Source organism: Peromyscus maniculatus, chromosome 4 (genome assembly GCF_049852395.1).
Source record: "Peromyscus maniculatus bairdii isolate BWxNUB_F1_BW_parent chromosome 4, HU_Pman_BW_mat_3.1, whole genome shotgun sequence".
Lineage (NCBI taxonomy): Eukaryota > Metazoa > Chordata > Mammalia > Rodentia > Cricetidae > Peromyscus > Peromyscus maniculatus.
Window position 1 is genome coordinate 125,071,765 of NC_134855.1, and position 26,986 is coordinate 125,098,750.

General features: G+C 40.5%; 1 protein-coding gene across 6 annotated transcripts in view; it reads left to right on the plus strand.

Annotated features, from left to right (window-relative positions):
* Kiz (kizuna centrosomal protein) overlaps window positions 1–26,986 on the plus strand; it is a 108,394-nt gene that overhangs the window by 13,472 nt on the left and 67,936 nt on the right. For 5 of the 6 annotated variants that reach the window (XM_076570787.1, XM_006984479.4, XM_016002991.3 and 2 more), the window contains 3 exons: window positions 2,656–2,736; window positions 19,571–20,216; window positions 21,214–21,520. In XM_076570787.1, the coding sequence (XP_076426902.1) occupies window positions 2,683–2,736; window positions 19,571–20,216; window positions 21,214–21,520 (1,007 nt within the window). In that variant the 5' untranslated portion in view covers window positions 2,656–2,682. The remainder of the gene's footprint in view (window positions 1–2,655; window positions 2,737–19,570; window positions 20,217–21,213; window positions 21,521–26,986) is intronic. The other variant, XM_042276406.2, reaches the window with a different exon arrangement.

The following is a 26,986-nucleotide window of genomic DNA, read 5'->3' on the forward strand; positions in this document are numbered from 1 at the left end:
CGAGCAAGGTCACCAGGCTTGAATTCTCTGGGGTCATAAAGGCAGGTAAGAATTTTCCTCAGGCAGTGACCACCAGGCTTTCTTTTACAATCCAAAACGGGAGTGGTGAAAGAGGAGGCCAACTGAGTGCTGATGACCGTTAGTGTATGAAAAGGGGGATCTGTGTGCTCAGTCTACATTCTGAGAAGTGGTTAGGTAAGAAGTTAGGGGTCTATAAAGTTAGTAAGGCTGTAAGAAAGGAGGGCCCGAGCTAAATTGTGTAAAGCTATTACATAAGGTCCACCTGACCTTGGCGGTGTCTCTTTGTGGAATTTACCTTAAATCAGGAGACTAGCATGTGGTGGTCTGGACTGTTATTTCTGTTAGTCCTTGAAAGTGGCTAAGGAAGATAACTGATTCCAGTGCTGAAAGGGGAGAAATGGATGGGCTGGGGGGAAGGAAGCCTTTCCTGAGGCTGTTTTCCAGATACCTTGAATGTATGTCCAGAGAGTGATCAGTCCACACTGTTAGCAATTCTTAGGGAAAAATCAATTGGGAAAACTATGAAAGCACACATGATTTTCATAACAGAAGACAGCTGATATCTAACAAGCCAAATAACACTAAAAGCTCCTTGGAATTTGGCTTCCTCTGAAGGAATTCCTTCATCTCTTCAGGTAGTGGCTTTGCCATAACCAGCTGAGTTCTTATATTTTCCTGTGGCCCATAGCAGAAAATTAATCTGTATAATATTTCAGAACCAAACTTAAAAAAAAAAAAAACTTTTCAAGGCCATTCTTGTGCAGCCCAGGTACACTTGAATTCACCATTCTCCTGCCCCTGCCTCCCATCAAGTGCTAGGATGTGCTAGTGTGCATCCATCCTTAAATGAACTTTTAAAAGTAGTAGAATCTTTTGCTTAATTGCAGCTGGAGAGAAGGTGGAACTAGGGAGTTAATAGTCCTGCAGTTGGAAACTTTTTAGCATTCAGAAGATAGATATGATAGTTACTAAATGTCCTATAAAGGGCAAAGAAAAAGAGCAGAATGTTCTAGGTGGTGATCCTTCTAAAGGCTACAGAGCTATAGTTTGTATTTATTATCAATTTATGGTAGCATCATTCTAGTTTCAAAATTTATTAAACAAATTTTCTTTGATCCATAATTTAGAAAGAGTACCTTATAGTTTAGTAAAATTTTCAGTGTGTTGGAACAGTCTAGGTCAGGCTCTTGAGGATACATTTCCTACTGTTCTTTTGAAACCTTTATGCAATTATCACTTGCAATATGCTTCAACATAATAAATTGAATAAAACTTTTGTGCTTCTGTGAGAAAGTGCTCTGTGTTTGGGAGGTGGTTCTGAAATGATTCCCTAATAACCAGACTGGTCCAGTACTTCCCGATCAAAGCAAAAAATTATAGTCATATCACAGGAACAGTTTTATGTGTTTATATTTTTTGTCTATTGCAATCTGTCTCTCATCTCTTTTAAAGATACTTCTCCTGGTATCTGACAAGTTTGCACTTTTAAAGCTTTTGGACTTAGGAATTGAGTCTGTCTGAATTCAAAAGTGTAGACATAGAGCAGAAATGTGGAAACTGCATTTTGATAACTGCCTTATTCCACTATCTTTGTTTACTTTATCATCTTATTGTATCATTTGCACTGATCTTATATAAACTTTAGCTGCATATTTACTTGATCTGTCATGTTAATAGCACCTGTTAGAAGAAAAAGTGTTATTAAAAAGGTGGAAATGTATAGTATCTTTAAAAATGTTAAGGCAAATATTCAGTTTGGGTTATTACTGCTTATGCATTTTTTTGTCTGTCATAACAAATTTCAGACCTATTTTTGTTCAGACTGAGAGCTAAGGAAACAGCCTTTAATTCGTTATCTCATGGGTAGGTTCTAACTGTTGTATAACTGCTTAATTCAGAAACATCCTGATACTTACCTGTGATGGACTGCAATCAGCACTTTTTAAGGCTTTGAGTAGGAATATACCAAATCAAAGTACTTCATGCTGTGCATTTTAGAGAAAGACATTTTGAATTGAATCATTTCCATCAGTTATAGTGGGGTAACGATGCAGACCTCTTGATGAAGTTACTGATGCCAGAGCAAACTTGATTCTGATGGTACTGGTGACTGCCCATAGTATAATCTTATTCCTAGAAAATAAAACTGATTTAAATTGATGATCTAGTACATAATGTATTGAATATTCTATGACTTTGAGGATCATGATAATATAAGATATAATACGTAATAATACAACATATCTGTAGGACTTATATTTCTCTTTTTTAGGCTTTGAAAATAGACACCTAATATCTAACTTTTATAATCAAGTAACTGGATTTTCGTGATAGCTTAAAGAAAATGCTATTGGGGTGTATGTATTGAGGATTGAGGTTTTAGTCCATAAAAAGACGGGAGACTAAAAATCCACTGTCTTGTTTTACTTTAAAATGTATGTAACATTTTATAGAGTTCAACTTTTGATACATATTATTTGTGAAATTGCCTGTTTTCTAAGATAAGCTGAATTTCTCAGCAACGTCAGCTTCTTTCTACTCCATTGTTCCTTTTATGTTGCAAAGATGGCAAGATATAGGTGTCTTTTATTTGTAATAGCATCTGCCATAAAATCAAACTTTGTTTATATTTAGACTGAATATGAGGCTGAAATAAAGAAGATGCACCTACTGTTAAAAGACAGCCTGGGAATGAAAGATGAAGACAGAGAAAAGGTATCACAGTAAGGCAATGAATTTTATGTTTCTAGACAATTTTTAGAATGCTCATATGTTGAGATTTTTAAATAAAACCATCTTATTATAAGGATTTTTTTGATGGAACCATGATTTTATATATAAAGATTTTGCTTCAACAATTATTGTTTTAATGTCTAATTTAATTAAATTTGCCAAAAGGTAGTCACTTGGACTTAAGATTTCAAAGAAAACCTTGGGGTTGCAAAAAGTAAAATTGTATTTTTATCATTAGTGTTTTGTAGCTACTTTTTATTGGGTTGAAAAATGTTTTAAATGAAAATAAACTAAGTATGGTGCTTTGATTCTTTCCTTTGTATGTATAATTTTGTACATTTGAACCTTTTCACAGACAAAGTGGAAAGAAAAGATTGCATATCTAAGCAATAGACAAAAAGACTGGCAAGGAATACTTAAATAAATTCTGCTATGTATCTGCAGTAATACAGGCTTCTAATCCTTCTGCCTATCTCCATATAAATGATTCTGCTCAAGACCATAGATGTTTTCTTCACTAAAAGCAGTAAAGCTCTTTTAGATGAAATGTCTAAAAACATCTTGTAATAACTTGGAGCATGCTGGCAAGAGTAGTCACTTGTGACTATGTGTGAAACCCCCTCAGCCAGTCGATATTGTAATAAGCAAAAATGGTAGCATCACTCCATTATTCAGAAAAGCCAACAGCATGCTTGTTCCTTAGGCTGCAGCATTCATTAAGAAAAGCTTACTGGGCTGAAAGCTGGAAACAGATGATAACGGGATATGATTTTCATATTTAATGCTTTCCTTGGAAGAGTATGTGTGCTACAGATTGATAGAAGAATCAACTGCTACTTTACTAAAAGACTTTCAGGTTTGCCCTATAGCTACCGATGGAATCATTCAGCCAAGAAATTAACTTTTTCTCCTTTTACCTGCTTTATATATCTGCTAAGCAGGCTGCCTGGCTGCCAGTGAATGTTATTATGCAGTTAACTGTTTGGTATTTAAGACTCTTATCAGAAAAGAAACAGAGGCCACACTATTTTGTTTTTATGGTAGGAGGAAGGTTTTAGTTTTTCTTTCTTCCTTGCATTAGCAGGCATTAATCTGAGTTTACAGGAAGTTTTAGTTTTCTTTTCCCTTAGATTAAAAAGTTAAAAAGCTAGAATTTAGAGTATTCTTTAAACAGTAAGATACAAAACACCAAGATCCAGCAACCTTGACCTATATAAAAGGCCTTTAATGATAAGTGATTTATACACCATTAGATGTAGGGCAAATGTGGTATGGTGTGATAGACTTCCAGACCAGACCGATGTTTCTGTTTGACGTTTGGTCAGGGAATAATTGACATACTTTTAATCTCCAAACCAGTTTGTTCTTTCTCCACTGTTCTTGATAGACATATTCCAGTTTGTTCTTTCTCCGCTGTTCCTGATGGACACATTCTTAGTGTGGCTGTATCAATAACACTTAAGTAAAATGGAGAGTTTGAACCCCATCTGCACTACCGACTCCTTACCTTGCCTGTAGTTATAGAGGCCCCACTTGATAATTAGAACAGGGTATTTTCTTTGCACTGAAAGCTGTCATCTCCTCAAAAGCTTTGACTATTGACTGCAATACAAATCAATTAGCTAACATTTTGAGGAACTTGTATCTTGCCTTTTCTAATTTTCTCTTGATATCTAATCAATTGAAAGGTAAACACGCTGCAGCAAAATCATGGCTTAGTTAATCCTCATTAAATGCTAATTCCTGAACAAGTCCTTATCTTATGAATTATGTTGTACGTCTTATTGAAATCCAAGCTCCTGTTCTTTAGTCACAGGAATTTGTCTCCGTGCCCAGTCACTGGTGTCTGGCACTTTCTAATGCATAGTACAGTCGTTGAGTAACTGTTCTGTTGAGAAGCCACAGTAGGCCTCTCCAAGAATGTCTTAATTCTTGTTCTCGAGATATTTCTCACAAAGCAGTGTTCTTTCCGAGGCAAAGGGTCGTGTGCAGTAAGTTCCAGTTAGTTACGGGATGAACTTGAGATACGGGAGGAAGATGAGGCTGCTTTCTCTGCAGTGCACAACACAGGCCTTAGTGGAGGAAATGGTGCTTGCCAGGCACTGAAGGATGAGTAGGACGACGGCCTTCGGCAATGTGGACACTGTTGGTAGTGGTAGCACTATCAGGAAAGGAGTAGGAGCCGGGAAGCCTGGGAGGTCATTGCCTAGTGAGGCTGAAATCTAAGAGATTGTGGGACACACCAGAAAATGAACTTGGACAGGTGTATCACAAGATTCAGGAACCCAGAACTAAGGCTCTGTGCCCAAGAACTGAGCTTTCCTCCCAGAATGATAACTTGTGCCTGTGTGCATACCTGTGTTTGTTGGGACAGATGAAGATGCATAGATTATTATATCACAGGAGTGAAGCTGGCCAGGATTTACCTGGATTAACCAGGGTCAGGGTAGCCATTGCAGAAGAAATCATTGATGGAGGAGAGAGGCTAGATCAAAGCAAAAAGGCTAGATCATAAAAAGATGGCTTTAGGGATGTAGATCATTGTTAGAGTACTTCCCAGCATGTGTTAGGCCCTGATTTCAATCTACCAGTACCCCCATCAATCAGGTGTGGGACATACTTGAAATCCCTGTACTTGGGAGGTAGAGTAGGAAAATCAGAAGTTCAAGGTGTAACTGATGGTACTTTCTCACGCTGGAAAATGTGAAGAACCAGGGAAACTCATCACAGGACTAAAGGTTACTTGGGGGTGTCACCCCTGCTTTTGCAGGGATCATGGGGTGGACAGCTCTGCAGGTTGCTACTCCCATTTCTACTATCAGTTATTGCTCTTCCTCTATGCCAGGTGCTGCAGTAGCATTTTCTATGTATCAGTTCATTTCATCCTTTCAGCAGCCTTGGTCTTAGATGTGATTGTTGTCCCATTTTATAGTAAGGCTAAGAAATGTCAGTTAACTCAACCCGGGCTATACAGTTGGAGCCCGAATTCAAACCCAGACCACCTTGCCATTTTGCCTTCCAACATAGCTTGGGGGAAGTGCTCATCGAGGTTAGGACAGATTCTCAGTGAGCTGAAAGAAGCTTTCAGTGCTGGGTTTTTACCTTGGGAATGAACTGGTCTATCTTAATGCTGTAAGTGTTCAATTGAATAAGATGAACCATGGTATGCAGAGGCTCCATCTCCAAACTGTTGATGTTTCAGTAATAGGTACCTCTGTTCCAGCTGGCTTGGTTGCACAGAAGAGTTTGAATGGAGAAAGCCTGCACAGACAGATACTAGAGTCAGTGTGAGCCTGCTGGTCAGGAAAAAGCACTGAAGCAGCTTTAGCCACTGACTGGAGGAAGGTCAGCAGACTTGGAGCAGCCCTAGTGTTAGATGGTGAGGATGGTTCTTCCTTGCTCAAGCCGAGTGACAGCTGTTCTCAGCATCTGAGCAGTATTCATAAAACCAGGACAGCCTCTGCAGGGCCAAGGTCATCACCAAGAGGTTAAGGAACAGACACCGGGTAGAAGGGAAACTAAATCCTAAAGCTGAAGTGCCCCTCTTAAAAGAGCAAATGACTTGGGAATCCTCTAGAAACAAATCCCAAGACAAGGACTTATTGCAAGTAGTTACTCAAGAGGTAGTCCCAGAAGCACGATCAGGGAGCGAGGGAGATGATGGAGAAGGGACCGCAGCCAGTGAGTGTATGATTGAATGGGTTAGTGCTGTGAGCACCTGGCACTCGGCCCCACTGGGGAGTCTCAGAAGACTGTACAGAACATATTCCAGAAGTATCTGCCCTAGGGGAAGGGAAGGAAGGTGTTCGTCCTCCAGCTTAGCCACTGAGCCTTATGCCTGGCTCCTCTTCTGGCTGCTCTGTGGCTGTCAACAGAAGTTCATGGACGAAGAGGACCAGGTGTGGTAGAGAATACTAGGTATGTGGCAGGATAATGAGGTCCCAGGAATTTGGGCCTGGCCCTCTTCCAGCTGCCGTGGGAAATAAGCAGAGGTTCCTATCAACAGATTCCTACAAGGTCAGTTCCTTCCCGTCCCAGTTCATGGTGCTGCCTTCACCAATAGCTTCCTTGAGTCACTGCTCAAATGGAAGCATACAGACTCTTTCCAGAAGGAGGCTCTGAGCAGCTGCCTTTGGAGGATGGTGACCTTAACTTCTGTCATCCTCTAAGTTATGATAAAATTCGACTCTGAGCCATGAAAAGTAAACAGATAGTCATTCTGTTCAGCATGGTGTCTTTTCTGTTAATATGTTTTTCAGTGCTGAGCCCTTACAAATGTTTTGCAAGCTCTGTACCATTGAGTCATATCCCCAGCCCTTTCTATGGCTTTTTAATTCAGAAAACAATTAGAAACTAAACTGGATTATAGTAATTTCTCAAGAGGGTTGAGTTATTTAAACAAGTTCAAAGCCGTCTACAAACTAGGTCCACAGACCCATTTTTCCAAGTTGTGTGGGAATGCTCTTTTCTCTCAGCTCACAGACCGACAGGGTGCTAACAGCCTGCTCAGAGCACAGGAGAAAGCTCTGAGAGCCTTTCTCTTTATGTGAAAGACGTGCTATATATTTCCTCTGCAGTACAGGCCCGATGGAGCCTGCACTGTGGGTGTTGTGATTCCTTTTAGATGTGCCTTCTAAGTGTCCAGTGGGAGGATGGGTCTATTCATAGCTGGCATTTGCTCTTACTGTATTCCTGCTCTCATTCCAGGGATGTGTGTGTGTGTGTGTGTGTGTGTGTGTGTGTGTGTGTGTGTGTGTGTGTGTGTATGTGTGTATATGTGTGAGCACACATCCCTGCAGACAGACTTACAAAATTCAAAGTATTTTACGGTCTACTTTGCAAATTAGGAAAGAAGTGCTCAAAGAAGTTCTGTGTCTTTCTCCAGCCCCCACACTGATGAGCGCTAAAGCCTGAATCCAGATCCTAACAGAGCAGACTCGTCTTGGAGTCTTAAAAAAAAACAAGACTTTTGTTTTTATTTTTTATTTTTTGTTTTTAAAGTTTATTTTGGTCAAGTCTTAATATGTCTATTAACCTACTTTTAGTTAACCTTATAAACTAATTTGCATGAGAAAATGGTGAGAAAGGGCTGCTCTTAAAGGAACCTCTTTCCCATAGTGCAAACACTTTTTGTGGGAACTTTCCGCTAGACAGTTACCTTCCTTCGTTCGCCTCTGTGGTGGGATTATGTGAAAGCGTGTTAAGGTGCAGCAACTCTTACAAGTGGGAAACTTGTGCTCACAGATACAGGGGCATGCCTTCTGGAGGGAGGGGGAGGTGAAGCAGTGAACGAGGCCAGGAAAAGCGGCAGCTAGTTTAGCCAAGACAGGTATGTTTTGTGGGAAATGGATTCTTTCCTCCTGTGACAGGGCACAAGGGAAGCCCCAGAGGAAAACATACTGCTTTTTTTTTTTTTTTTTTTTTTTTTTTTTTGTCATTTTGGGATCCTCTGCAAATCTCATGTGCTGATATTCAGTAAAATGCTGTATCATTAGAAAAGCAGGTCTTCATGCAGCTGAAAGCTTGCTTGGACAGCTCCTTTCCCATTCTGCATTCAGCTTGCTGCTTCTCATTCCCTGTCTGTAGAGGGAAAATCATTAAGAAAAATTAAAGTGTTCCTATTGGTTTTCAAAACATGAATGTGACATGGTTTAAAGTAGAACAAGGACCAAGACTTACCTACTTGGAAACTGTAGTTCCTATGTCCTTCAGTTCTAAACTGTTGTCTGTACCAGGTCCTTTTTCTGTCCCTCAGTAAGAGTAGCTGTTAATGAGACTGTGGTCACCAGTAAGTATATGCAACTATGTTCACGTGCTTTGCTCTTACTCTCCCCAGCTCCCCAAATTTTTAAGAGGTGGAAGGTGGGAAACAGGCACAGGAAAGGGAGAACAAAGTGGAAATCTCAGAGGATGGATTCACTGACAGGTCATACCAAGAAGCAGTGGAAGGGCCCAGACAGGCTGGTGTCAGGTCCTTGAGTCCCGACGCATGCGCCTTCCTTTGGCAGTATGTTGTCTCTTAGAATGCCTAATGCTGGTGCAGTATCGACCCTAATGAAGTGTCAGAAGTTTCCCTGGCTCGGGAACTATCTGAGAAGACTCAGAACTTAAGGTTTTTCCTGTTTTGAAGATTATTATTATTTTTTTAAAGAAATATGTGTCTTAGAACCTGATTATAACAAATGGGAAAGCTGCCAAGCAACAGAAGCCCACCTTGTCCTTCACCAGAGAGTGTTTTATTTTGCAAGTGTTAAGTCAGTTTAAGTATCGAATAACCCTATAGCCAGTAGCAGTTCCTTGCAAGTTTCTCATGTTATTTTTGTTAAAGAAGTTTAAACAGTTGCTGGTAGGAATGTAAAATGATGCAGTCACTTTAGAAAACAGTTTAACAACCCCTAAAGACAGAATTATTTAGCCAGAAATTCCATACTTATTTACTCAAAAATGTATCTTCCCAAACTCTTGTTCATAGCAGCAGCAGCGTATTCAATAGGCAAAATAGAAATAACTCAAATGTCTGTCATTTGTTGACATTATATGTATATATATATATATATATGTCATTTTGTTTATATGTATATATACATATATATGGAAATCTATGGAAATGAATGAAATACTCATACATGTTGCACCATGAATGAACCTTGAAAACATTATGCTAAGTGAAAAAAGGCCAGTCAAAAAGTTCACATACAGTATAATTCCATTTAATACAAATTACCCACTGTAGACTAATCCATAAAGTTAGAAAAATTAGCTGTTGCCAAGGTGGGAAGCTGGGTGGAAAGCATTGAGGAAGTTGCCTAAAAAGTGTGGAGTTTCTTCTTGGAGTGATACAAAAGGTTATAAAATTATAGCAATGGTTATATAATTCCGTGAAAACACTAAATACTATGAACTGCTTAATTGTATGCTTTGAAAAAGTAAATTTTATGATATATGTTATATTTTGATAAAAATAGTTTTTAAAGTTCAAATCAAGTTGAATCTGCTAAATTAAAACAATGACTATATTTACATTCCTGACATAGTCTTACACAAGCACATTTTATTACTGTGTTTTGAATGATCTTTACCTAGGTAGAGCTTTATTTTCTGGTTTCCATTCACATCTGAGCATTTCCCTTATTTCATTAACCTTCATGTGCCTCTTTTTTTTTTTTTAAAGATATTTTTTCACTGTGTATCCCTGGCTGTCCTGTAACTTGCTTTATAAAACAGGCTGTTGTTGAACTCAGAGATCCGACTATCTCTACCTCCTGAGTGCAAGGATTAAAGGTGTGTGCCACCATGCCTGGCCTTATATGCCTCATTTTGATGCTTCATGGTGCTTCCTGATTTTGTATGTATAGGTTGTTTTCAACTTTTCTTGGTTATAAATGATCTATACATGAACTTGGGTAGTGTCCTTTTTTACTGTTAGGTTTATTTCCTTAAGATGAATTTGTCCACACAGTTACTAAATCAAAGGGAAGTATATGTAAGACTTTCAATGCTAGATTTTTTTTTTCAAATATAAACATATGTGGTGATGGCAGCCTCAAATTTACCGTCTTCCTGCCTCTACTTCCCAAGTGCTGGGATTACAAAGCATGCATGATTATGTTCAGCTTATAATTAATTTTTAAAATAAATTTAAAATTGGCAGAAAAGTTACAGACCTACTGTGAGGATGTCCTCTGGATCTCACACCCTGTTCTCCCCACTGTTAGCATCTTATGTTACGGAGGCAGAAGCTGCATATCCAAGAAACAAACACAGGTACATGGTTTGCTAATAAGGAAACTTCTGACTTCATTTAGCTTTTTACCAGGTTTTCTATTAATATCCATGAACCCAGTCCAGGATTTAATACTATACTTTCCTTCCTTCCTTCCTTCCTTCCTTCCTTCCTTCCTTCCTTCCTTCCTTCCTTCCTTCCTTCCTTCCTTCCTTCCTTCCCTCCCTCCCTCCCTCCCTCCCTCCCTCCCTCCCTCCCAACATGTGTTTATGTGTGTAGGCATGCATATGCCATGATACACATGTGGGAGTCAGAGGACAACCTGTGGGAATTGGTTCTCTCCTTCCATAGAGTGAGTCCTGGGGATTGAACTCAGGCCATCAGGTTTGCTTGCAGGCTCTTTTTCTCAGTATGATTTTTTAAAAAAAATTTAATGTAATGTATATAAAATAGTATTACATTGTTTTCAGTCTTGATTTTTAAAGAAACCATACTTTAAGAGAGAATTTCTAATTCTCTCTCTCTCTCTCTCTCTCTCACACACACACACACACACACACACACACACACACACACACACACACACATTCTTCTTTCCCCTTATAAAGTAGAAACACTCTTTTGTGATTATACTACTATAAATGAATAATGTGAATGGTGAATGGATTCTTAAGGAAGCATCAGTCAGATAGATACATTGAGAGACAACATGTGCAGGCAGATAACCTATATTCTTAAAAAATGTCAAGGTCAAGAATGAGAAAGAAAGGCTACCCATCTGCTGCAGATTAATGGAGCCTCAGGAAACACAAACCTAAACTGAATCTTGAACCTAGAACAAAAGTAACTAGCTATAAAGGATGATATATGGGCAATTAACAAAAACTATGAACTACAAAATAGAGAACAAAATTATATCCTCATTAAATTTCCTGATTATAATAATGACGCTGACCCACTGGGACAAAGAGTGTCCTGAGCTTAGGAAACACACAGAACTCGTATACATATATAAGTAAGTGTACAAAGGCACGTGTATAGAACAGGGAAGAGTGGCAGAGAAGTGGGGAAAATGCAAACAGTTGGTCAACCTTGCTAAAGAGTGGTGAGCTACTTTTTCCCCTATGGTTCTTGCAACTTTTCTATAAGTTTGAAATTGTATCAAATTCCAAATTCTCAGACACAGGGGCACACATCACTTCAAATAATAAGCAGTGACAGCTAGCCATTGAACAGACCAAACTGAAGACTTAGGAACTCCTTCTTGAATCTTCATGGATCCTCTAGAGTTGTCTGTTTGAGCGTTAGTGAGTGATGTCCCACTGTGGACTTTCATTTATATATGCAGTTAGGGCCATGGTATCGTAACTCTTGACTTACTACAGGCCCCTAAAAATCTAATGTCTTCATTCATTAGTGTGTTGCTTGAGTTTGTAGAGAACTAAGAATCCAGTATTCTGGGAGTTGTGGCCATGCTTGGCAGAATCAGAGAGCACTGAACTACTTGCTATCATGAGCCAGATAAAGCAAACTTCTGTTAACAGGGCATTGCTTCTACTTCCTGTGTGTCTGAAGCATTACTGTAAGTAAAATCCCATTATGTACTACTTTGCCTTATTGTACAATAAGATACCTTAACTTGTTTCTGGCATTTGGTTCTCTGAGTTTTGTCTAGTGGGGATGGACTTGAAGTCTTTTGTTTCTTTTAGTGGGTCAGAGAGATCTGAGAACTACTGGTGTAACTCAGTGACACTTCATTTGGTCTTTGTCATGTGACTTTTCCACCTGAGATGTAGTTAGCCTTTTGTTTTGTGTCTTGGTCTTTCTTAGAACAAAAAAGAGAGAGACCATTAGAACTGCTGTATTCTCTGTGTGCTGGGTTAGTGACCAGTCTGGTAACTCCCTCAATTGGTTTGAAAGTGAAAAACCAAAGGCCTCTGAGACTTAGATTTGTCATCAGTAATTTGCCTCAGATCACGTTAGGTTTCCAGTTGAAGGCCTTGGCAGAGTCAGCTAAAGCACGCCATAGTACTAGCTTGTTCCTTGGGACCATCTATTTGAACAATTGTTTATTTGGAAGTAGGAAAGTATTTGTTGAACTAGAGGACTAGTAACAGGTGATTTTTCCTTACCAGTCATACCGTCTCTGGAGTGAAAACTGAACTGAAATTCAAATGGGACATAGAGGAAGGTTTCTCTCTTTCCTCTAGACAGCTTGTCTGTTCCACTGTGTCTTCATATTCTTCAACACCTCAGTAGGCACAGTCATACTTGCCCTAATCTGAAATTAGACATAGAACTTATTTTTGGTAAGATTTCTTTTGTTCACCATCCCCCAAAACTTTTTATCTAAAGTGGCTGCACCTCCTTATATTCCACACAGTGAGTCTACTGCTTTCACATCCTTAGCCACACTTGTTATTTCTTGATGATGATGGTGATGACGACTACTATTCTCTTCCTCTTCCTTTTCTTTTTCCTCCTCTTTTTCCTATTCTTCTTTTGGTTTTTTGAGACAGTTTCTTTGTGTCGCCCTGGCTGTCCTAGAACTTGCTCTGTAGACCAGGCTGGCCTTGAACTCACAGAGATCCACCTGCCTTTGCCTCCTGAGTGCTGGGATTAAAGGGGTGCGCCAGCATCCCCCTTCTTACTGTAGCAGTTACTATGATCTGAATCTTTGTGTCCTTCCCCCAGTGCATATGCTGAGAACCTAATCCCCCAGATGACGGTGTTGGAGAAGTGGTTAAGTCAGCAGTGCAGAGCCCTCATTAATGATATTGGTGCTCTCTTGAAAAGGCCCCTCGGGCCGGGCGGTGGTGGCGCACGCCTTTAATCCCAGCACTCGGGAGGCAGAGCCAGGCGGATCTCTGTGAGTTCGAGGCCAGCCTGGGCTACCAAGTGAGCTCCAGGAAAGGCGCAAAGCTACACAGAGAAACCCTGTCTCGAAAAACCAAAAAAAAAAAAAAAAAAAAAAAAAAAAAAAAAAAAAAAAAAAAAAAAAAAAAAAGAAAAGGCCCCTCGGGAGTTTGAGCCTTTCACTATGTGAAGACGTGGTGAAAAGACACAGTCCATGAAAAAGGAAACTATTACCGGACTCTAAATCTGCTGCTGCTGTTTGATCTTGCTCTTTCCACCCTCTAGGACTGAGGGTAGATATCTGATATTGTGAACTCCCCATCTTCTTCATGCGTTGCATGCTTCAGTTTGCTCTATTCCACTGAGACATTCTCCCCTACAAGCATGGTAGTGATCTGTAGTTTCCTTGTGATGTCTTTGCCTCATTTTAGTGTGAAGAATCAGTCTCAGAGGATGAATATTTCTTCCTTGTCTACTTTTAGAAGAGTTTGGAAATGATTGGCATAGACCCTTCTTTAAAGTGCTAGAATCGACTGTTCCTGAACTTCTCTTTGTGGAAAGTTGTGATCACTAAGTAAATCGCTTGACTTGCAGATCTGTTCAGATTTTCTACTTCTTTGTGAGTCAGATATTGTAGTACCTTTCTAAGAATTTATCCAATTCACTGGTGTATTTCTGTTTATTAGTGTAAACTTACTCTTGGATTGCACTTTTAATTTTTTAATGAACTATTAACACATTACTTACCCACTTGCATTTCTGATTTTAATGAACTGAGCCATTGCTCTTGCTCTTTTTTTTTTTCCTTGATGAGTCTATTTTAAAGGTTTTTTTTTTTTTTTAATTGGTTTTTCGAGACAGGGTTTTTCTGTGTAGCTTTGCGCCTTTTCCTGGAACTCACTTGGTAGCCCAGGCTGGCCTCGAACTCACAGAGATCCGCCTGGCTCTGCCTCCCGAGTGCTGGGATTAAAGGCGTGCGCCACCACCGCCCGGCTATTTTAAAGGTTTTTAAAAAATTTGTTGATATTTGTGTGTGTGTGTGTGTGTGTGTGTGTGTGTGTGTGTGTGTGTGTGTGTGTGTGTGTATGTGTGTGTGTAGTTTTGTTGCCTGTCCAGGATCTCACTCTGTAGACCATGCTGGCCTCAAACTCACAGAGATTCGCCTGGCTCTGCCTCCCGAGTGCTGGGCACCACCACTGCCCAGCAATTTGTTGATCTTTTCAAAGAATCATCCTTTAGTCTGTTGCTTCCCCTTCTGTGTCTCTGTTCTCCAATGTTATCTTTGCTGTAATCTCTATTATTTCTTGCCTCTGTCAGCTTTGGATTTAGTTTTCCTTTTAAAACTAATGAGTAGTTTAATCCTACTTTACTTTGTTCAGCTCTATTATGTAAGTTCATGTTTTTCATCTAATTCGGGAAGTTTTTCAGAATTTTTGTTGGAAAGCATTGTGTGGCGCTGTGCTGCTTGGCTACCTTCAGCATGGTGAGTTTTCCTGGCCTAGCTAAGCCAAGTCTTTTGCTGAATCTGCAAGAAGACTCAGTTTCAGAGGGAGATGGCATGGGTTTGCCAACATGGAACAAAGAAGAACAATCTTCCGCCTGCAGAGATGGCTGAGTCAGAACACTTGGCTATGCAGACATGAGGGCATGAGCTCAGATCCCCAGCATCTAATATAAAAAAGCCAGTGCAGTGATACATGTGTGTAATTCCAACACTAGTGAAGCAGAGACAACACACATCCCCGGGGTTTGTCGACCAGGCAGCCCCAGGTTCAGTCAGACCTTGTCTCAAAACATAAGAAAAAACTGAGGAAGACATCTGACATTGACCTCTGGCCTCCATGCATACATACATACATATGCACAAGCATGTACATATATACACATTACCCCTTCCCCATTTCTGGAGCAATCTTTGGGGCCACCTACCTCCAGCACTTTTTAAAAGCCAGATCCCTGCGTATTTCTCCCGGTTTGTCACTATTACAAGATTCAGACTGTCTAGAAGTGAAAGGATTTGGAAGTAGCTGTAGCTGTACCTTGGAGTTTGAGAATGAGGATGTTGCCAAGATGGTTGTGGAAATAATGAACACCACCATTTGGTGAAAGACTGGAGCTGTGTTGTGTTATGCCAACAGAAAAAGTACATGTAGAGCTTTTTGAAGAGTAGAATGTTCCATTTCCTTAGCCATCATATCCAGCGGTGAAACAGGATAATCAGAATTGGAAATGTGGACACAGATAGAAGAATGATTTAAAAGGAAACAAAAGTTACTCCGGAAGAGATTAGCTGAAGGAAGAATTCATTATAGTTTTCCCCTTTCTGCTTTACGTTATATGAAAAAGAAGGTTTCAGGCTTATAGAAGAAGAAGAAAGAAAAGAGCTTCATGGGGCACTCTTAACACTCCAGAGAAGTCTGGGGCCACCCAGAGCCCCACTCCAGTTTGTATACCATTTTTGGAAAGATGGAAATCAGAAGTGGTTAAATTAATGATGACAAAGATAATGGGATTGTTTTTAAACAGCCTGTGTCCATTGTAAAAGAAAGCGTCCAAGAGGCTCCAACACCTATCCACTCAGGGAAACAAAGACGAGAAAAAGCAACCAGTGATTCCGAGTGCATGTGTATAGCATGTATTCTGAAAAAACAAAAACAAACAAACAAAAAAACTGTGATGACCCCATCATGAGGGCAGACGATTTTTTAAATTAACAGCAAAAGATAAGCATTGACAAGACTTTTTTGGAGTAAAAGATACTGTTTGTTCCTGTGAGTAAGGAGAGTATTGACTGATTTTGACTGTTGTACTCTTCCTGAAGTCCAGAGGTATGTTCCAGTGCAGTGGTGGAGCTTGCTCTGTCCTTATCCTGGTATCTTCTAGTTTTCAGATTTTATAGTTCTCCGTAGAGCTTACTTCAGGTGCATAAAAGGATCACCATTTAACTGTAACTTTCATCACCATTGAACAAAGATCCCTAGACCCCTTTGATCATCTGTGCAGTGATTGTGCACACTTAACTCCAAAGGCTCTTTGAGATTTCCACATCTGGAGGCTGAAGCTCTAAGTTGAATGGGAGTGAGAAGACAGCTTAGGTGTCAGTACAAGTTTGTTTTTGTAGTCAAGTGCTAATACAGATTCAGAAATACCTACCATTTTGCAGTCAGTATGGAATTGTGTTCCAGATTCAAACCAGACTGAAAAATAAACCTTTTTTTGACAGGATTTGTATACAAGTCAAGCTCTTAGGGGATATAGAGAATAACACCCTTTCACTTATTTTTACGTTTCTGGTACCCTTGAAATGTGCTTATTACAGAGTTATAAAGATTCCCCCCCCCCCCCCCCATAGCCTTTTTCTGTCCTCTCCTTTCCTCTGGGACTTTAATGCATTTGATATAGTAAATGGTATTTTATCTGAGGCTCACGGTTTTCTTCATTCTTTTTTCTCTCAGATTGCACAATCCCAGTGTACCTATCTCAGCATTGCTAATTCATTCTTCTGTCTGTTTAGATCTGCTGCTAAGCCCTTCTTCATTCCAATAATTGTACTTTTCAGCTGAAGAATTCCCACTTGGTCCTTTTTAATAATTTATATCTCTTGTGCTGTGGTTTAAACCTAGGTTTTACTTATAGTTGGCAAGTGAGCTATACCTTTAGTCCTATAATTTGTTCGTTTTGAGACAGGATCTCACTGTGTAGGCCTTGCTGGCCCAGAATTCTCCATGTAGACCAGGCTGTCCTCGAACTCATGGGGATCTGCCTGTTTCTGCCAGAGTACTGGGATTAAAGTAATGCCTCATCCCCTCAAGCTAGCCCTATACTTTTTGTTAATTCTTTTGAGATAGTATCTCATGCATCTCAGGCTGACTTTGAATTCTCTATAGATCAAGACTGGCCTTGAACTCCTTATTCTCTGCCTCTACCTCCCAACTTCTGGGATTCTGTGTCTGGCTTCAGTCCTATAATTTATATGTCTTTATAATATTCTCTATTTGGACATTATTCTCACATTTAAAATCTCTTTCTCTCTCTCTCTCCCTCCTCCCCTCCCTCCCCTGCCCTTTCCACTTTTGAGATTGGTCTCAGTAGACATACCCACTGACTTCAAAGTCATTCACCTGGGTGCCTGAAGAGTCAGCCTCTGAAGATTGGAATACTCTAGTTCTTTTTTAACTGTTTAAACATATTTAGCTAATTATAGCTAATTTAATGCCTTTATCTAGTCAGTTTAATACCAGGACTTCCTTAGAGATAGTTTTTACTGATTGTATATGCTCACTGTCCATGTGATATAATGTTTATTATTTCTTTTCTTTTCATTTGTAAGTAATTAAATGTGGCAACTCTGAAAACTCTACTCTCCCAGAATTTGTCATTAATTTCTGTTTGTTTAGCCATTTTGTGACTTAGTTATGTGGAATGTGTATTATTTCTCACGTGTGGCCACCGAGGTTTCTATTACATTTACTTAGTAACCATCATCTTTCTTTAATGCCTGGGACTGGGATTCTCACTGCCTTTGCTAAGGGGTTCTAAGTACGTTGAGCTCCACCTTGGCCTTCACTTCTTGCTTCGAGCCTCAAAGTGAGCTTGAGGTGAGAGCTCAGGTGTTTACTTCCTAGAAGTGTTTCTTGAGCATTCCTCCAGCCCAGAGCATGCAGGTGGTCATCTAGATTCCCAGGAGTATTCTAGAACCTTCCGGAGTCCCCCCACCCCCACAGGCAGCTCTTTGACCAGCTGTTCTTTAAAATGTGTATAGCCTTTTGTTTATTCTAAGTTCTGTCTACTGTCGTAGGCAGCTTCCACATTAAACAACTACTTCTGATTATTTTCAGCAAACTCAGCTTGGGAACAAGGCTGTTTGTCAGTTCAAAGCTAGTTCAAGTCAAAGTAGTCTTTTGTTTGGAGTCCCCCAAGGAGATACCAGATAGTCCAATGGTGACTGTTGTCTGGAAATGGGGCCCTTGAAAGAATGTCCCCCACCCCATTCCTCTTCCAGTGGCTGCTTGCCTGGTTGTCACTGTGACTACAGGTTGTCAACTTGGCCAGCACCTGGCAACCCAGAAGCTTACTGTTCTTTTCAGGATCTAACTGGTTCTCCTAAGTGAATGCTCTCCAGATTCCTAGAAAGCTGATTAAGTCCCAGAGATCTGAAGAGCTTTTCAGGGTTGTCGCCTCTGTTGAGGGACAGAGACCATGTAGTGCTCTTTATCCCATCACCTTTCCCTGGCATCCTTGATTTGCTGACTTCAGAGTTTGGGGGGTGGGTTGTGGTTTTTGTTTCATTATTCCAGGATTAGAAGAGACAATGTTTGAAGAGAAATATAGCCTGGATTCTGTTGTCTCTGACATTTCTTGTCTTGTAATTTGGACGTTGGTACAAGGGTGTAGATACATTTTGTTTCTCCCCATCCACAATGTAAGCCTCTAGGAAGTGAGTACTCTCTTGACTGTGGGAGTGCTCTGGTCCTTTGAGAAGAAAAGCACTTAGCTTCTGGAAGGCTTCATGCTTCTTACTTGTAGTTCTGCTTGGCCCCATGCACCCCTGTTCAAGCCAGGTCTCTGATCAGCTTTTCCTCTCTCTCTCTCCTTTTCCCTTCAAAGACCAGGCTCAGATTTCCTATAAGCATGTTAGTAAATTTAAATTACTTAAAAGTTCTTTAAAGATGTTGAGGAAATTTTGATGTTAATTGATTACAAAGTATGACTATTCTGTGCTTCAATGCCATTGTGAAGGTCACCACTGGAAGTTTTTATTCTAGACATAGCACTAGAAATAGAGTTGAACCCTTTCATTGTCTGTCCTATGTATCCCCTGGTTTGCTTTTTCTCTTTATTCTTTGATCATGTCCTTTAGAATAGTTCTAAATGAGCTCTGTATGGAGTGCTTTTAGAACTCACCACTTTCCAGGGAATGTCAATGGGGTAAAAGATTCATAACCTAAAGTTTACTAATTTCATTTTGTCTTAGCTGTGCACTTCAGCTGGATTAAATGCATGCATTTCATTTTTCAGAAATGAATTCTATAGTTCTTTGGCAATAGTTGCTTTATCCAGTGACATGGTTACTACAATAACAATCTGGGCTGTAGTAGAGTTTGTGAATTCATTAAGTGGGAAGACATGTTTTATGGGTCATAGGTGTTGATTTCCATGTTCAGGCTTCCTTTATCTCCTTCCCTTTCTACTTAATTGTTCATATGCAACGTGTTTAACTCACATCTCTGTTTGCAGGATGCAGTGCAGGCAGGAATTAACTCAGAGACAGCCATGTCAAGAGGATTGTATCAACCAGCAACAATCTTTATGGGCCGCCAGATGTCAGCCATCTCAAGCATTGACGATTTCAGTACACAGCAGAAATCTAACCAGCCCACAAAGAACTGTTCAATTCCTGACCCACATTCACACCAACAGACAGCCCAGAGCAGCTGTGTGACAGACAGCTGTGTAGTACAAACTAATAGTGACACACAGTGCTTAAATAAGTCTGACAAAATAGATGGAAAGACATCTCTTCAGATTGGTGAGCAAACGCCAGTCACAAGCCATGTATTGTCTGAGGAAGAACAAACTCATTGCTTGGAGATAGGGAGCAGCACACGTCACAGCAAGAGTAATTTATCTGAAGGCAGAAAGTCTGCTGAACTCCATTCCTCGTTACAGGAAAGATTAAGTCCAGAGAACAGAACCACTGATTTAAAGTGTGACAGTTCCAGCAGATCAGAGGGATCAGACGGAGAAATACTGACACAAGAACATATTGAAGTCGGGGAAGAAAGAGCTAGGCCGCCGGTCCCCATGCTATCAGTTTCAGAACACCGTGCATCTGCAAATAAGTGGGCTGGAGAGAGGCATTCTGCTTGGGAAGGTTTCTCAGGTGAGATGAGAGACCGCGTTTGTTTGCTGATTTCTCTTAGTGCCTAGCATTTCTGCTCGTGGTCTATAATTTTATCTCTTTGCCTAAAAACAAAGAAATGACTTTATTAGTGAATTCCATTCTAATAATTTTTTAACATGTTCAAGGAAATGTTTCAGAAGATGAATTCACTGATTTTTAAAGTCAAATGTTTAAAGTATTTTTAGGGTTGAGGGTGATCAGCTCAGTGGCAGATGTGCACTTATCATATAGGAGGCCCTGGTTTGTTTGAGCCTCAGCACCACTAAGTTTATATATATTTTAAAGAAATAAATTTTTGAAAGATCTTAGTACTATAATTGGGGATTGTTTCTACATTTTTAATGCATTTGTATGTGTGCATATGAGCATATTTATCTTGGTGGGGATACATGTGTATACATACGGAGGGAAACTAGAGGACAAGTCTGGCTGTCAACTTTAGAAAGGCTACCTACTTCCTTTGAGACGGGGCTTCTCATTAGCCCAGATTTCACCAGTGTGTGTAGACCGACCAGCCAGGGAATCACAGGAATGCCCTGTCTCTGCCTCCCAGCCCTGGGACTGTAAGCACCCCACTCCAGCCTGCAGCTGTGTGCCATGCAGGGCGTTGAACTCAGGTCGTCATCTGCTGAGGCAAGCACTTCATTGACTGAGCTATCTCCCTGACCTGTGCGTCTATGTGTTTGCCGCTTTTGTTTTTGTCTCTGTTTTGTTCTGGAAACAGTCTCACTGTGTAGCCCTGGTAGGCCTGGAATCCTCTGTGTGGACCAAGTTGACCTTGAACTCATAGAGATCCTCCTGCCTCTGCTGAGATTACAGGCATGCATCACCACACCACAGAAACACCAGGAGTTTTATATATATATATATTTAAAGGGATTTTTAAGGGATTTCTATACATTTTAAGGGTTTCTGTTCTCTGTTACTTGGATTCTCCAAACTTTGCAACCACAATGCATTCATTTTCCTCTTGCAGATGCTCTTGCTCATGGGGACCCAAAGTCACAAAAGGCCTTTCTGAAAATGCAGGAGGAGCAGGAGGAGGAGGAAAGTTCATGCAGCAGCAGTGACCTCACAGTTTCTGTCAGTGAAGATGATCTCATTTTGGAGAATCTGGAGTCCCTGCCAAATCCAGGAGCCAAGATGGAGGGTGAAGATGGAAGGCAGGCCTCACGATCAGGCTACACCGAGCAGCAAAGAGATCTACTCTTCACTGATTACGGTTTGCACACCCAAAGCTCTCCTGATTCAGAAAGGGAGTCCTCCCCAGACTCACCGAGACAGTAAGCAGTTCTTTTTCACAATCATTCTGTTTTCAGTTGCTCATGGTTTTGAGAGTCTATTCCACTTGGACAATATCATTGAGCACCCAGCAGTGTAAGCTGCCTAGTCTTGTAAGTAGGCTTTTAGGTAAACTCTCACTTGCTCTCTTCCCTTCTTCTTTCCTTTCCTTTTTGTAAATTTTAAGATAGCTTTTGAAAGTCAGAGTGTCATTGAACTATGGTGATTGGCAGTTTATAATTATACCCAGGCAATCCCTAGTAAATGTATAAGTTATTCAACCCAACCTTACCCTCATTTTCTTCAGCCCCCTACCATTATTCTTTTAAAAAATGATTTTGACATTTTGCTCCCATGGAAGAGAGAAGTAGCCAAACTTACTAGAAATTCAAATTTGGGAATTCAGGACTTTGTATCTTATAAGTACACACTTAATCATTGCATTGCTTTCCATATAGTGTCATTTTTTTCTCATGCCATTAAATGAGCTAATACTTCCCCTCGCTTCTCTAAGCCAGAGTTCCTTTTCTGGGTGTAAATTTGAGAACACTGGAATCCTTGGTGTTCAATAGAGCATCTATGAGGTACATTTTGAGCACTTAGCAACGTCCTCCTCATAAAAGCTAAGGTATATGGTTTTGCAATTGATTGGAAATTTGGGGCCAACTAGAAGTTTTTCTGTGTCCTCTGAGTAGAAAACTTACTAGGTATTAAAAACAGATTCTCTGATTAAACAAACCAATCAAATCATACTAGTAATATTAAATCTCTTTTAGGAGGAGAAGAAGCCTAAGTAAATAGCTTAAGGTGGGCTTTACCTTTATAAGTGAGTAAACTAAGACCAGGAGTACAGTAGTGTCACACAGACCTTTGGGACAGTGTGCACATGTACGTGTGTATGAACATGGAGCTTGCCCCCCCCCAACTTCTGATCCTCCAACACTTTCAGTTGCACTAACATGCTGACTGCCTTTCATTCCAGCAGTGTAGGGCAGCGAATGCAGAGTGGGTGTTCTGCACCTGTGCACAGGTGCAGAGTGCATGCCCTGTGCACAGAATCGGCTGATTGCTCATTGGAAATCGGATGCCTGGGAGCCTGGAGGGTTTTCTGTTATCATGCTTCACTCATCAAAGAGCTGCAGGTGTCCATCATATAGAAGTACATCAGAAACTTGGACTAAAGGTGGAATGTGTCTATTTGTGTTTGTAGATGTGCTGGCTAGTTTTGTCAACTTGACACAAGCTAAAGTCATCAGAAGAAAGAGTCTCAGTTGAGGAAATGCCTCCATGAGATCAGCCGTAAGGCGTTTTCTCATTTAGTGATCAATGGGGAGAGCCAATCTCATGTTGGGTGGTGCTATCCCTGGGCTACTGGTCCTGGGTTCTATAAGACGGTGAGCTGAGCAAGCCATAAGGAGCAAGCCAGTGAGCAGCACCTCTCCATGGCCTCTGATGAGCTCCTGCCTCTGGGACCCTGCCCTGTTTGAGTTCCTGTCCTGACTTCCTTCAGTGATGAACAGCAAGGCTAAAGTATAAGCCAAATAAACCCTTTCCTCCCCAACTTGCTTTTTATTTGGTCGCAGCAATAGAAACCTTAACTAAGGCAGTAGGCTTATTTTTATGGCAATATGCTGAACAAGGTGGTACCTCTGTAAGCTAAGGACCAGTGTATTTACCTAAGACTTGGTGGTTTTCTGAGGTAAAGTTTACATGAATGACTTTTTCCTATAACCCTAAATCTAAGTGCCTTTGAATTTTCAAATATGGTTTTCAAATATTCAATGGAAAATATGGGCATTTAGAATATTTTCAATATTCATACTGATAACCTCCCCCCCTCAAAATGAAAAGTCAGTCAACAGTGGTTATTGTAGACGGAAGTTTTCCTGTGTGCCGCAGCTATTCAGTCCCAAATAAATACACAGAGGCTTGTATTAATTACAAACTGTTTGGTCTATGGCTCAGGCTTCTTGCTAGCTAGCTCTGACATCTTAAATTAACCCATTTCTATTAATCTATGTTTTGACACCTGGCTGTGGCATTACAGGTTTGCTGGCATCTTTTTCCTTGGGCAGCTGGATGGCATCTGCCCTGACTCCACCCTTCTTCTCCCTGTCTCTCTGCTTGGATTTCCTGCCTGGTTGTAACCTGTCTTGTCATAGGCTAGAACAGCTTCTTTATTAACCAATGGTAGCAACACATTTTCACAGTGCACCAAAAGACCATCCCACAGCAGGTTATTTGCTGTCTGTGTTGTTAAATTTGAGCCTGTTGATTTTCTGTGGTGAAAACACTCTCTAGAAATTAGGTTGAAGGGGTTTTCTTTTTATTGCTCATTTATTTAGCATGCACTTGGCAAGGGCTTGCATATGTCATGGTATAAATATGGATGTCAAAGGATAACTTGTCAGAGTCAGTTCTTTCCTTCTGTCATGTGGGTCCTGGGGATGAACTCAGGTCATCAGGTTTGACTGCAAGCACTTTACCCACTGAGCATGGTGTTCTGATTTTTATGCTTTTAATAAACAATAGCTTTATTAAGATACAGTTCACATGCTAATCAAGTCTTCTGTTTAGAGTATCCAATTCAATGAATTTGATTATATTACACCATTAATTTTAAATCCTATAATAAATATATAACATGAAATTTGCCATTATAAAATACATAATTCAATGACACTAATTACATTCATGATATGCATAAAATTCATACTCTAAATAATTCTTGCAAGTGGAGTCATACATGCCCTTTTTATGTCTAGCTAATTTCAGTTAAGCATATGGCTTTGAGGTTTATCCATGTTCTATCATGTATCAAAATCTCATTTATTTTTGTGGTTAAATAGTATTTCTGTATATGGATATACCACAAATCATTTGTACATTTACCTGTTAATGGTACTTGGGTTGGTCATCGAGAATCTGGAGAGATGGCTCTGTAGTTAAGAACACATAATGCTCTTGCAAAGGACCTGAGTTCAGTTTCTAGCCCCTACTTTAGGCAGCTCACAACTCCCCGTAACTCCAGCTTCAGGGCATCCAGCACCCTCTTCTGGTCTCCAAAGACACAAACCGATACATAGGCATGCATCTACATGTAAGTAGAAAAATAAAATAAAATCTTGCTGGGTATGGTGGTGTCCACCTTTAAATACAGCACTCTGGAGACAGAGGCAGGTGGATCTCTAAGTTAGAGGCCATCCCATTCTACATAGTGAGTTCCAGGCCAGTGGGAGCGACATAGTGAAACCCTGTCTCACAAATAAATAATAAACAAATACAATCTCTCTCTGTTTTGAAGCCAAGTGTTTGTGTAAGTTTCCAGACCCACTCCCATAAATGCTTTCAGATATTGAGAACCAGTTCATACAATTTCTCCATCGTAAGTATAATGAACTCTTATAAGAAAACATGCCAAGGGCTGGACAAATAGCTCAGCATAAGCCTGATCCTTGAAACCCACATAAAGATGGAAGGGGAGAATCAACTCCACAAAGTTGTCCTCTTACCTCTACGTGCACTCTGTGTGCTTGTGTGTATAAACACACAGAGTAAATACATTTTTTAAAAATATTTGTACTAAAATGAAACAGTAAAGAAATGTTACTGAAAAGGGTGATTTTGAATCTCCTTATTTTAAAGAATAAATAAATAAATTGAAATACGTTGGCATATAGCCTCATGGTTTGAAGCACTGCTTTTGCTATTTTCCATATGACAGGTGGTGGTCCATTGTCATTTGGGGGGCCACAGGAGTGACTTGGCCTCATGTCTCTTGTCATTTGGAAGGTCAGTATGGCCTGTCACTAGTGGTGATGGGGCCCCAAGACAGTGTGAAGGCAAGCCATGTTTCTCTAATGCTTGCTTTGGCTTTGTTCTGTGGTATTGAGCTAGAGTCCTGGCCTCCCCATACTAGACAAGTGCTCTGCCCTAGAGGTGCGCCCAGCCCTCCCTACACAAGGGCTGTGTGGTGTCTCCTTGCATCATGTTTGCTGACATTCCAGTGGATAAAGAGAGTCACAGGACCCAGTCCATCTCTTAGGCTCTCAAGTTGCATTGCAAAGGGATGTACACATGAGATGGGAAGTATATGGTCATCTTTTGCAGTCTACTCTAGTATTTCAGGAGAAATTCAGATGAAGAAGAAATTCAACATGGGTCCAAAGAATAAGGACCCATTCTTTGGAGGCTTTTGTTGGAGGCCCAGTGCAGCTTCTTGAAGTCTGGGTAGCCTTTAACTTAGGAGGGAAAGGACACATTAGGTCTGGAGGAAGCAGGTATTCAGATACAAAGGACACAGAGTATGGGGTGAGTCCTACCCCTTACTCATTGAGGAAGGATTCTGGGAGTTAAGGGTTCCAGTGTCTACTAGGGCAAGTGGAGAAGGACCTTGAACAATTAATTTGGAGTTCATTTTCTGTGTGATGTGGGACTTTTGAAGATTATTTTAAGAGAAGGGCAGTGTGAGGAGTGCTCTACTTTACAAGGATTAATGTAACAGCATTGACTTCTGCAGGATCAATTCTCTACACGGTAGGCAGAATTCTGAGGTGGATCCAAGATTTCTGCCCCCTGTTGCACATCTGATTTCATTCCTCTGACTATTCTATTTTGTATGGCAGATAAAGGGTTCTGCAGATATCATGAAGGTCCTGAGTCAACTGACTTTGGGCTAATCAAGACTATTCAGGTGGGCCTGACTTAATCAGATGAAGCTTTAAAAGAGATTGGGCCCTTACTGAGGTCAGAGGGATTGTGAGCAGATGAGATAGATAGACTCAAAGAAGCAAAATGTCATCTTGTGGCAAAGAATAGTTTTTATACTTGCCAAGGACTGAACATTTCATTTCTCCAGAGGCAAGAAAAGGAATTCATGGAATTGGACCTTAGGTGAGATTGCAGCCCCAGCAGATGCCTTAGTCCCAGGCTGGTGAGACTTGAGTAAAGGGCCCCATTCACCCATATCAAGATCCTGATGCATAGACACTGAGATAATACATTTGTGTTAGGTGCCAGAGATGTGATTTGCTATGCAGCAGTGGAAGGTGGATAGAAGATTGGCAGCGAGGTTTGCATCTCTGCAAGGATTATGTGAGTAGACGCATCTGTCCATAATGGCAGTGAGAAGGTTGAGTCCATATGTTTAGAGTTCAGTGTGAGAACACATGGTGACAATATACACAGGCAAGTGGAGCCCAGTAGCCAAGGTAAGCTGGGCTTTCCCTCACCCCATCATCTGATCTAAATGAGTAGAGCATGGTAGATGGATAGAGACCAGAAAGGTAGTTGTGCACATCTCTGTCAACTAGCAGTTTTTTCTCATGTTGTGTTTTCCTGATTCTTCTCTAGGTGATGCAGCATGTATTAGGGTTTTTGTCTTTTGTCCTACTTACAAACGCACATGTCCACATCACAGTTACGTGCAGAATGGGATAGAATAGTTTCACTCTCTAGACTCCTGTGCT